Source organism: Ctenopharyngodon idella, chromosome 5 (assembly GCF_019924925.1).
Source record: "Ctenopharyngodon idella isolate HZGC_01 chromosome 5, HZGC01, whole genome shotgun sequence".
NCBI classification, from domain to species: domain Eukaryota; kingdom Metazoa; phylum Chordata; class Actinopteri; order Cypriniformes; family Xenocyprididae; genus Ctenopharyngodon; species Ctenopharyngodon idella.
The window spans coordinates 11,708,631-11,722,323 of record NC_067224.1 but is presented as its reverse complement, the minus strand read 5'-3'; the positions used below and the strand labels follow the sequence as shown (position 1 = coordinate 11,722,323).

Genomic DNA, 13,693 nt, shown 5'->3' with positions numbered 1-13,693 from the left:
TTCAACAAAGGGTCTGCCAATTATTGCTTGCCTTTAAACTAATTTTAGTGAAGGAATTAAAATACAAAATGTGGTTAACAAAAAATTAAAACAGATTAAGTAAAATTAAAATAAAATTGAAAATAATTTAAGTAATAAATGAATAAAAATATTTTTGACTGTGTGCATCAATAATAGTGATTATTTTAAATAGCCTAAAACATAATATACATATACGCATGGGTCAGGTTTAAAATGAACAATCAAACATTCAATATTATGCAATATATTGCAGGGGTCCTTGTTGTGTTTCTCTATCACAATAGGGACCTTGGCCTGAAAAAGATTGAAGACCCCTGCATCAAAATTTGAGGAAGTCTGATCTAGCACGATTTTCAAATACTAAAAATCCTAGTAGTAGGAAGACTTTTCAGATCTTTTTTAAAATGGTATCTATATAATCTCTATAATCTTATTTTACAGAAAGAGCAGCAATAATAATCCAGGGAATCCAACTTAAGGAACACAAAAAAAACAGATGCTGACAATACAAACACTTGTCGAGTAGCAGAAGAAACCAGATTTTTACATTTGATAAAATACTCTAAATTCGAGTAGTGCTTGACTGTAGTGCAAAACTCACAACCATGATGCCATTGTGTGGTCTGGATAGCTGGCAAGGGCCAGTGTGGTTGCTGAGGTTTTTGGAGCATTTTTTAGCTTATTAATTTACAAGGAAAGAAAATAAGTTTAGTCTAACCTGATCAGGATCAGGCTTACTAGTTAACCCCTGAAAGAGGTCACACTATGATCAAGCCCAGGCGACCTCTGACCTGGAAAATTTGCCACAGGATCAGAAATGACTCCAATCATTGTTGGGTTGGCAATGGGAAGCTGAAGGGAGAAAGGTGAATGACAGTGTGTATAGACTATACCAGTGGTTCTCAAACTTTTGGAACAAAAGCATTTAAGCTTTTTAATTTAAATTATAGTAAGACTGTTTAAATATATCAACAAAATTTTATTAATTTAAATTCTTTTAAAGTGCCCCTATTATGCTATTTTAAAATCCCCTTTATTTTGTTTTGGAGGTCTCCTATAACAGGTTTTCAAAGTTGAAAAAACACTTTCATTTTCTCAAAGCTCCGCCTTTCCGAGAGCTACTCTGCTCTGATTGGTTAGATTGCCTAATCTATTCTGATTAACCGACTGCTTACAGCGCGTGTCGGAAAACAAAACTTCCATTACCATTGAATTTCAGCTCCGAAGGCTTCCTAAATCCTCAGCGATTGTACACACTGTAACAACAGTAACAATGGTGTCAATTTTACCACATTAATTCGAGCGCGAGTACGATGATCAAACAAGAACTAGTTATTCAACCCAAACTTCCATCGCAGGGAGGAATTGAGCAGAACATTTCTCTACATCAGTATTAACAAGTGTATGTCCATCAACAAGCCGATATGTATATTTCTAATATATTGAGGTTCACATGTGGGAACTGTATTATTATTGTATCAATAACGGTGCCGAGCACTAACGTGAATGACTGATGTAACATTACAGTTTGTAAACCAAAATCTTTCTCCATCCTTTATTATTACTCAAAGTAGTAAGAACGACAGACAATCTGCATTAATTGACACAGTTTTAGGTAATAGTGAACCCACAGATGATTAGCAGAACTATTTCAGTGAGACAGTAATAATGTGACTTAGCTGGTTAGCCAGAGAACTACAGCTGCACTGGGTGTACAAAATATAAAGCACAAAACTACATATTTTGAATACTCTGTAGAAAATACAGACATCAATAATTAATCATACTTACAGGTTGCGATTCAAAGGAGCAAGTTGGTCCAAATAAACTGGGTGCTGTCCCATCTTTAATGGATAAGTGTTTTTTAAATCCCACATTGATGTGAGAAGATGTGAGAAGCAATTGTCAGTAAAATGAACACAACAAAAGGTTGTGAAAAAACAGGCTGTATCGCTGTGGTAACTATAAACACTCACTCCTCATCCTTTGGAAGTGTAGAGCATTTTTATTAAGTTTAATATTAAGAATTTTTTTTTGAGTCTTACAAATACAACTGTAAATATATAAAAACAATAATGAAGTATAAAGAAAAGAACCAAAGAGAACAAGAAAAAACAAGCCATAAGACCAGAGAGTGGGGGGGATATGGGGGGAATCTCCTTACTTCAAATCAGTAAACCTTTGAGCTTCTCTAAAGTTTGGGCCCAGAGTCTAATAGACAATTTGAGATACACCACATCTATAATGTTAGAACCCCATCTCGCTGCTACTATTTTCTTGGCAGCTGTCAAGCCAGCTAAAAACACCTGTTTCTGAATTTTGTTAAGTTGGATATCAGAGAGATCATTTAAAATAAAAACAAATGGGAACAAAGGGACCGAAACATTTAATATAGTGGACCATTTTTCTTTAACCATATTCAGTTAACAACTCCAGGGCATTCCCAAATCATGTGATAAAAAATACAAATTTCCCCTGTATAGCACAGCGTACAATTAGGATCAGGCTTAAGCTTCATATTATAGAGTTTACGTACTGTTTATGATTTATGGGGATTATAAAAAAGGAGTGGGTGGATTTTTACCATTATAGGCAGGTTGATTACACACCGTGGACACACATCTGTGTTTAAACACCTTATAAAAGTAAATTTTGCATAATAGGTCCCCTTCAAGTCATCCTGCGGCCCCCTTGAAAGTTTGCTGAGGCCCCTTAGTGTGCCCCTGCCCCCTGGTTGAGAACCAGTCTTATATACTACTTGAAAACAAAAGGTTTTTGAAGTAAAATACAGGAAACTATAAATTATTTCTTACAGCCATAAGTCATTTGAACTATTACTTCTCTATTTACAATGAAAACATCTGTAGGGATGATAAAGTTCCAGCTTTAATTTCAAGCTGAGTACATCAACATTCAAAATAAATCTAAGATAAGCAGTTGTGTGAATGGAATGTGCGCTGAGATGACCTGGATTGTGTCATGGAGTTTCACAGAAATGGCAGAAGTACATAACGATGAGCTCACACAGCAAGAATGATCTGGACATCTATTCTGAAGACTGATGCAAATTTGAGATTCTGAGCAGCAGCAGTTCAGGTTGTCACAGCATAAAAAATAAAAATAAAAATCAACAAACCCTGTATAGTTGGCTGGTTTTGGGTCCATCACATTAGAATAATTTTTTAACAACATATGGATGCTAAGCACAGCCCTGCAATAGAATAAGTATTTAAAAAATAGACTAAGACTACATTAATCCGGATACACTTGAAAACTGTTTTCATTTCAAAATGCTCTGTGCCCACACTAGCATTTTCCAAAAGTTTCTCACACAAACATCAGAAGATGCTTAAATTGTCTTACTGCGCACACTCTATGAGATGACACTAAGAGACCGCACTTAATAGCCACTTCACGTATGATCTAAAATGCAATTCCCCTCATGTTTTGCCACAGTAAATGTGTCTGTACTGTAATGTCAATGTGTCAGGCAAAGAAAAGAGATTAAGTCAAACTATAGTCTCACTTAGCCAGATATACAAAGTTCTGTCAAGAAACTAGATGCACAACTAGATGCACAGACTAATAGATAACTCAACCTGCTCATAATCACATCATTGTCCATAGGACACAGATGATTGGTTCCTGCTGTATTAGTAGCCAATGAGCTTGCGTGCTCAATCTTCAAATACATGAGTAGCATTTGCCTTAGCAGTGCAGCGTGCTTTCAGAAACCCTCCACCTTCCCCAGCTCCACCTGTATAGATTTGCTACAGGTAATTCATGTACGCTATATAGTACAGCAACAGCATGTCTTACTTGCTCACAGCAGCGTGTCGTGTATGTATTGGCAGTAGCAAGTCCCGTACTTGCTCTGCAGCAGCAGCAGCAGCAATAATCAACAGCAGCAGCAATAAAAACAGCAGCAGCGTAGCAGATCTATTCAGCCAAGACCAAACATATTAACATTGTCATACCCATTACCATGCCAAACACTCCAAAAATTGTAATGACAGAACTAAATGTACTTTAACTATCATAAGTGTAATTTTAATTACCTCTTCTGCTGACATGATGCCGATGAATGCAGGGCTTGTGCAACATATCCGCATATAATGAGATGCATTCTCAAATGCTGCTTTGTCACAGCTGTCATTTTGTTGTGTGTTTACTGTTTTTGAGAAGAAAGCACGCAGCAAATATTTACATATTCATTTAAACGTTGCTCCCAGCAGTGTGGATGGCATCTGGATGTTTGTTAACAGTATATTGCTGCAAAGGCATTTCCAATTTATTCTAAGCCAATAATGAAAAAGACAGTCTAGTGCCGAATTTGTTGTAGTGCTGAATTCTGTGACCCTAGTAGGCGCTGTAGTGACGGTAGGGTTAGGATTGGGTTTGGGATTAGGAGTAGGTCGGATTAGCTCAATACAGGACCTATTAGGGTCACGTAATTTGACTAAATATATATCCAAATCCACAACCTAATAAAAGTAAGTCATTATGTCTAAAAACAACTAAGGAATTCTCAAGCCTCTTTATATAGGGCCATGCAGGCATCCTGTGGTTATACCATAGCATTACATCTGTTTTTCTTATTTACTCCCACTATATGGCACTAATCTGCCTTCAAAAATCAGATTTTATAGGCCTTGTCTCTATTTTAACCTGAAATACTACTTTAATTAGTTTTATTGCAGGTGTTTGGCCACTTCTAACCAGTGTAGCCAAGTTTCTTGAGTGCCAAATCACCATATTAGAGTGATTTCTGAAAAATCATGAAGACTGTAATGTCTGTTGAAAATTCAGCTTTGCCATCACAGGGATAAATTACATTTTAAATAAATAAATATTTATTTATTTATCTATCTATTTATTTATTTATTTGATCAAATAAACGTGTTCTGATACGGCATTAACAGGTGTAACAACCAAGCTGAGTACAGTCAAAATGTAATCTTGAGTTAACTAACAGTGATTAACATAATCAATAAAAATCTCTTCACTACATGAGTTTCACTGGAAAACTCCAGTGCATGAAAACAGTGACCATATAATGAGTTTGAGATGACCTCTTAACCAACCTTCAGACAGAGACACGCAACTCTTGTGGTATCGAAGAAATTGTATGCAAGACGTGTTGAGACGCCTGTACTGACAACAAACCCTGGATATCTCTTGATGACATACACTTTTGTGACATCTGACGCAATGTACAGATGCCACCTAGACAGGAATTCTGGATTCATGACAGAGAGTCTCTTTATATCTGAAGAGCCTTCACCATATCAAACCCTTATCACACACAAACATTTTCATCATAACTCACCACATACCTTAAAAAGAACAACAAAAATCAGCTGTTTTTCTAAAAACTTAAATCTACAGTTGAATGTCTGTATGAGTATGTCTGCAGGAAATTACATTTAAAAGGTGAGGGAAATGTTCCTCTGACATTTCTGCCAAACTCTCTTTCAGAGTTACACGGACTAATGCGATAATTATAGGGGAAATTTCCTGTCTCTCTTATTTCCATCAGTGGACTTGAGCATAATGATTTCTGGGTCATGAATGAGGGATATAAGCTTTCAGAACCCACAACAATATTCCAAGACTACTGTAGATTTCCTCTGGTACATCTTATGTAATGACAAAGTATGTCCAGGATTTCCAAAGCCAAAACAATGTTTTTTTTATTTTTTTATTTTGTGCAATTTTTATTTTAAAACATTTAAGTCATCTTAAGGCCTCCTTAAAGTTTAAGGACCCCTGGTTGAGAACCACTGCTCTGTGGAAAAAAAAAAAAAAAAAAAAAATATATATATATATATATATATATACACACACACATATATATATATATATATATATATATATATATATATATATATACATATAACATTTTAAATTAATAAATTATTTTTAAGATCTATAGTAAAAAGTAATTATATATATATATATATATATACACACACACACAATAAATTATTTCTTTTTTTCTTTTGAGGTTAAAATATCACCAAGACAATTATTCATGAGATTCATTTAGTTAATCCACTCATCCACTGAGGCTGTAGCAACAGATAAGAGGCAGTTAAAGCCCAGCTAAAGCAGTTCAGCAGCTGAGCTATTAACTACTTCTCACTCAGTCGGTGTGCATCTGAATAAATAAGTATCAGGAAATGCTTGAATTAGAAAGTACATGTATGAAAATGCTGACTCGACTACTGTTTGACGTAGCCTACTGGAATATCGACCAGGAGAATCACATCAAAATTCAAGCAAAGCACACACACGTTATTATCTAAACAAAATTGTGTGTATTTCTTAAATCCTATAATAATACTGACATCTGAAATCACATGTCTCTACTGTGACTATAAATCAGGAAGGGAACATTAGCTATTGGTGCTGAGGTAGCAGAAATCTGATGTGATTGTTTGATGGATCCCTGAGGAGCATACAGAATTGATCAGACCTGACCACATGTGGACAACAGCCACTGTCCATAACCATAACAACATGAAAATAAAACACACATTACAGCCATGTGCAGGGATGCTGCAGGTACAAAGAGGTCTTCTGCTGTATTCTATTAAAGTGTCCCTATTACGCTATTTTAAAGGTTCCTAATTTTGTTTCGTAGGTCTCCTACAATAGGCTTATGTGACAAGCAGGGCGGGCAAGAGCCGTGGGGGAAAGGCACAAGGCCGGTGGCGTGACTGATAATGAGCGTCAGCTGCGCGCTGCACCGGTCTCGTATCTCTCACGGATGACTGCCGCACACACAAACATAATAAAACATAACATAAATCCAGGCCTGGTCCTCTCTCATCCTTCACTGTCGCTGCTCCCTCTTTCATGCTTCCGGAGCTCCTCCGTGAGAGATACGAGACTGGTGCAGCGCGCAGCGGACGCTCATTTATCACTCGCACTGTTCCCCCACGGCTCTCGCTCGCCCTGCTTGTCACAGCTTACATACATCCGAGGTCAAAAAACATTAATATTCTCATAATACACAGAACATTCAAACTAGTCATGAAGCAGCATTATGCACCATGGTAAAATAAATTAATAATGAACAAATGAATATAACCTAAAAAAAACGAAAGACCACCAAAAGAATGCTGCAGGAATGAACCGGAAAACGAGTTAGCATTTTAATTTTAGCACTTCCAGTTCCATCGTCCTGAAGTCAGTGGGATTTTTGAATGGGTTTTTATTATTTTTTTATTTATTTTTTTAAAAGCTTTTACCTGTTTTGAAAACCTGTTTTTAGCTAACAAGTGGCTAAATGGGACAACAGAGGTTGTTGGGGTCATAAAACATCATCACACCGAACCGAACATCCATTTTAATGGCACAGACATTTGATGGAAACTCTATCACTCTCTTTAAAATACTGAGGATTGTTACTTCTACAGCATGCCCCGATAATGCCATGACCTTTAGCCACTATGCCACACCATCCACCTAAGCATAATTTTAAGGTTGTGGGTGTCTGGTCACAATCTACTGTGATGGTTCTTTCCGCTGATCACTACAAAGAACATAAGGCCTGACCAATGCCGAGAGAAACTGAGAGATACTGAGATAGGAAAGAGGACCAGCAGGAAATTAGGAGTAGGAGATAGCAAATGCTCGGAGGGCCTGACCAGAAAGTGAAGTGTTGGAAAAAAAGACAAGAATAGCTAGAAGAAAAAAAGAAGAAGAGAGATCTGAAACCAAGAGTGGGAAAAACAGGGGGCTCAAAATGTTCTGTCCTGGCTCCCGAGGGACAAAAAGAGAAAAGACAGATTACACTGAGGGCAAAAATCTAGCACGATTAATAATGGGATTAGCTGGCTGGCAAATAGAAATGGCAGCCCAGGGCCATGTGTGTGTGAACTCGCTATATATTCAGGAGAAACGAACAGCAAGAATGCCAGCAAAAATATGAAAAGAAACAAGACAAATTCAACTTCATATACAACACACAGAGTCTCTATATCAGTCACACACAGTTAGAATTAAATATATAAATTATAGGTGTCACAATATACTGGTATTGATGATAAACTGTGGTATTTAAGAAATGTAATATTGATATGTTAATACTACACATTAGTGTTGTCAAAAGTACCGACCACGATAGTAAATTCTAAAAATATGACGCTTTGAGCATTGCTGAATGGATTCGTAAACACCTCTGATTGGCCTTTGAAGACAAAAATGCAGAGTGTAGCACCACATATAAATAACAATAATAACATAACATAATATAATTTATATATAATATATAAATAACAATAATAACATAATATACAATAATGTTTGAGAAGATGATGCATGAAAGCAAGATCTGATATTAGGCCCTTATATAAATATAAAAATAGAATTTATAAATAGAATTTAAATACAAAATAAATATATAAATATATAACTAATTAATTTAAAATACTAAGTATTAAAAAAGCTTGTTCGGCACTAAACAATTAATAGTAATAATCACGTGCATTGATTTAAAATACCAAAAATTAAACTGATAATCCAAATAAGCATGAAGAAAATCTGGGAACCATGGTAAAATGTATTTAAATATAATAGAAGTCATAATTTTTCACAACTTAATACTTTACAGGTAAACAGTTTCTATTATATATACTGCTCAAAAAAATTAAATCAAATTCCTGACAGAAAACGGAGTCCCCATTCTATTTCTGACATAGTCCAAGTGATGACCAATGATCAGTTTGTCACATTCAGTATAGATAGCTTTTAGCTGTTGCGGGTCGCGTCTGGTGTAGACATGGTGTAAGTTACATTTTAAGCAGCCATTACTCCAGTCTTCAGTGTCACATGATCCCTTCAGAAATCATTCTAATATGCTGATTTGGTGCTCAAGAACATATTATTATCAATGTTGAACAGTTGTGCTGCTTAATATTTTGTGGAAACCAAACCATGTAAAAAAAAATGTTCAGGATTCTTTGATGAAAGTTAAAAAAACAGTATTTATTTGAGACAGAAATATTTTGTAAAGTTATGTTGTTGTTGTTTTTTACTGACACTTTTGATCTATTCAATACATCCTTGCTGAATAAAAGCATTCATTTCTTTCAAAAAAAAAAAAAAAAATCTTACTGACCCTTAAATAAATTTTGAACAGGATTGTGTGTGTTTCTGTATATACTTGTGTATATGATCTGATTATGAGCAATTATGATGCTGTGTGACAAAATAGCATGTTCTGTTTGCCACAAATCCAAGAGGAAAGCATCTAAATGATTTCTTTGTCAAAGGGACAAAATATTTTATGTGAATGTGTATGAGATGAGGTGTGTGCCCCGGGGGTCTCGAGTGCAGCGTGTGGGGGCAGGGCTGCATGTCGCAAGTACATTGCCCCCTCTCTGATTTATGTTTTCAACACAGGGACATATTGTTTCATTGAACCACCTGCCAACACTCTTTCTTTGCTCTCATGTTCTTGTGCTCTTTCTGTTGATAAAAACTGCCAGCTGTGGTCTCTGATTAAATACTGTTCATTTAGCCAAAACAATGTTGCTGTTCTTTTTTTCAGAGTGTTGTTTCTGTCATAACACTTCAGGAATACATTTGCTGGTACATTCCTGAAGTGTTATGACAGAAACAATGCAGGTACATTTGCCCCAGAGCAAAAAGACAACATGCTGGCAGAATAGTGCACAAAATAAAATTACAGACCCCTTGAAAATTGATGAATGAAATTCTTTACGCATTTCCTTTTAAGTTAAACCTAAATTTTAGCTGTGTATATCCGCTAAAAGTGAATTTTGTCAACTTTTGGGAGTGTATTATCATAAAGTTCGCCTCAAAATGAATAGATATGATTTCACAGGGTCTTTATTTTTCAAACAGAATGCTTCATGTAGATAGTTTGTGTTAACATCTCTCTGAATGGGAGGGAGTTCTGAATTGCTGAAGAGATCCTGGTGTAAAGTTACATTTTACACTGTGATTGGCTTATTTTCTTCCCTTTCCATTCATTATCAAAAAAAGAATGTGCATTGCACTTTGCAATTCTGTAATACAATGTAGATTTAAGGCATAATGTGTGAATAATATTTGGGTTATGAAGACAGTGCTTTGTAAAGTTCTGTGAGTATGCAGCAAATGTAATGTTCATGACTAAGCATTTACTGTAATAGAATATGTAAATTACAGCATAAAACATCTACAACAAAGCATCAGTTTATCTGAGCCTCACAAAAGATATATTGTGGACACGTTACAATAACTGAATAAAAATAATACATATGAATTGAGTGGTTTAATCTATGTCTTCCAAAGAGACACGATCGCTATATATGATGACGAGAATTTATTAGGCTTTTATTCACATTAATACATTGATCAGCACACATACTGTACATAAATCAAAACAAATATGGTAAATGGAAGCTCAAAAGTGCTTGCTCATTTTTCGGTGAACTCTTTTTTTAACTTGGTGCTCCTAAACAAAAAGCCCAGAGCCTTGTTAGTGTTGTAGGACATGTATTTCTAGAGGAATCATCCAGTGACCCATTGTTAAAAGTCTCAGATAAACACATGCTGGCAGGCTTGTGAATTTTGGTGAATTTCAGCTAAATGAAGAGGTTTTCACTGGGGCTTTGTGTTCCACTTCCTGTCTAAACATGACCCAATTATATCCGCTCATCACTGCTAAATTCTGCTAGCCAGATCATTGCAGACTTGAATCTAGAAGGAAAAGCCTTCATTTCAGTAATCAGTAAACCTGGAATTAGTTAACTAAAAGAGGTCAAATTGTAAAAAAATTAGTCTTTAAACACCATGAATTAACCTGAAAACAGATCAAAGAGATTTTCATAGAATGGACAGAAATAACTGCAGCAGAATAAATACAATTAGTGGCGATTTCTTAAAGGTGCATTTAGCAGTTTGGTGCAAATTTAAAAAGTTTTACACATTAAAAAAAAGTGTTTTTTGAAGAGTCATCTGAATGGTGTACATAAAATGAAGACTGTACTAATAATAGTTTTCTATGTAAGTTTTAATTATATATGGTGCGGCTCATACTTATTATAGTTCTTTACCAGGAAAGACAACAGGACAATCAGTATCTGTACAGCTGAAGATGCAGATAGAAAGTGTTTTAATTATATATGGTGTGGCTATTTCATCATGTTGAATCTATATGTTAGAGAGAATCCTCAGGCTCACTGGCTGCCGTCTCTGTAGATACACTAGTAGAGAAGTGTAGTTTGGTGATGCGAAGAGCAAAAAATTTGACAATGGAACACACTTATTATTGCTCTTTACCAGCAGAGACAACAGGACAATCCGTGTCTGTATGGCAGAAAAGATCTAAAGCCAGAAGACAGAATGACAGAAAAAGACAAAAAACAAGCATCAGTACCAGCATACACAAGGTGGAAGATTTGATTATGGAGAAAATCCGAAGTAGTGATGTTTCTTTTTTGTTGGACTCAAACACATACATTAGCAAGTGTCAGCTGGACTCAGCTAACTGATGCCATTTATATGCAACAAATCTGTCCCACCATTTTGTTTGTATGTGCACCCTACAGCGGGTTTGTGTGTGTGTGCGTATGTATCTGTGGGCACCGTAAAACACCCATCTGTCAGGGTTGATAGATTCTGGGGCCACTGGGGATTGTAGGATGTTTGAGAGAGAATGAGAGAAACAGAGGTGACATGCCATATTACAAAAAAATATGATAGACGGAGTCATCATGATTAATGATTGTCCGTAGTATTCAGATTACAACATGATTCATGCATTCAAGCACAGCCACTGACAAACAATAACAGTGCATCCACACTCACCATATCCACATAAAAGACAACTCGAAGATGGTAAAACCAAGAAATCAGGCCTGACAGATTTTTTTTAATAATTTTGTAACAAACCAGATCCAGAGCTATTAAAAAGCTATTCTAAAATGACACCATACATCCGTGGCTAACTGTGAACCTTTCTAGGAAGACAAATAAAGTGTAAATGCTCTTCATGGCTGATGAACCTACTGCTGAAGGTGTTGTGAACAAGCTCATCTGCAACCAGTCTGCCAGAAACTCTGAGCTGACACAATGAGAAGGTGGGGGGTTTTGGACACACCTCAATGCGCAAAGAGAGTTAGTAGGTATGGGACCAGGAGAGAACTGTTGGCTGTTGTTTGTCTCCGTAGGGAGCATGAGAGGGGTTCAAACGAGATGAGGTCCTGTACATATGTTTTTTATTTCTTGCAGTTGAAATGACGAACAAATGAATGTTTATTCAGTATTCAACTACTTGGTCTATCTAGACATAATAAAACCATGAGCAGGGTGGATAATATTATTGCATTATCCCAATAATATTAAATAATATTATATTATTACATTATTATAATTTTGGCTCTGTCAGATTAAAATGAAAGTATTTTAATCTTAAATACACTCAGTGGCGTAACTTGTTTTAAAAAGTGGGTGGGGCAGGAGTGTGTGTTTATGTGGGGGGTGCTAACACAATGCTATATCTGCTATGTACAATAACAATTGCAGAAAAAAAAAAAACATGTCCAGAAATCAATTTCAATACATTGAGTTTAATGTATCAACATATAACTCATGTTGAATGTGACAGCAATTAATATTCATGTACCCTAATGGTCTGGTGGTAGAACTTTTGTTAAGCGTGTCAGAGGTTCTGGGTTCTAATCTGCCTCGTATAGTTTTTTTTTTTTTTTAATTAAAACCAAAGATGTTCATCAGTGATTGTATATCAAGAGCAGGGACACATTTGTGCGCATTCTGTTTTGATGTCTCAAGGATTAATCTTCATTTAATTTATACAGTGAAGATTATAAGCAGTGTTATTTTACATTTGATTACTTCAATTTATGCACCTGAAAACTACTGTTAGACATACCTGAAAAATCTGAAAAGCACTGTTTATTTTATTTGTATCATTGAATTATTGTATTTATTTGTGCTATTCCTTGCAGTTTGATTATTTATTCGGTAACACTTTACAATAAGGTTTCATTAGTGAACTACTTTAGTTAACATGAACTAAGAATGAACAGTACTTTTAGAGAATTTATTAATCTTTGTTAATTTCAACATTTACTAATACATTATTAAAATCAATAGTTGATTTCTTAACATTAGTTAATGCACTGTGAACCAACTTGAACAAACAATGAAAGACTGTATTTTTAGTAACTAATGTTAACAAAGATTAATAAATATTGTAACAAATGTATTGGTCATTGTTAGTTCTTGTTAGTTAATGCATTAACTATTAACAAATGAAACCTTTTTGTAAAGTGTTACCATAAAATGTTAAAGTGTTCTTATTTTCTTTCATTTTATTTTATCTACCTAAAACCGCGATACAAAACAAACCGAGTATATATGGTGATATATATATATATATATATATATATATATATGTGGTGATATATATATATATATATATATATATATATATATATATATGGTGATATATATGTGGTGATATATACATATATATATGGTGATATATATGTGGTGATATATATATATATATATATAACACTTTTTGTTTGAGCATCAGTAACTCTAGGTGTTGTTTGAGCTAGATATCTCAAATTTTGATACATAGTAGCATGGGTGGCACTAGGGAGGGGCTAGCAGGTGCTTCAGCACC

General features: G+C 35.1%; 1 protein-coding gene across 7 annotated transcripts in view; it reads right to left on the bottom strand.

Moving 5' to 3' along the window:
* The window catches only part of abr (ABR activator of RhoGEF and GTPase), a 321,977-nt gene that overhangs the window by 55,798 nt on the left and 252,486 nt on the right, over positions 1–13,693 (bottom strand). Inside the window, exon 17 of one of the 7 annotated variants that reach the window (XM_051893761.1) lies at positions 10,374–11,364. The exons of the other annotated variants lie outside the window; for them this stretch is intronic. Coding sequence (XP_051749721.1) covers positions 11,191–11,364 — 174 coding nt within the window. The 3' untranslated portion in view covers positions 10,374–11,190. Of the gene's footprint in view, positions 1–10,373; positions 11,365–13,693 lie in introns of those variants that run through there. 7 annotated transcript variants of the gene reach the window in all.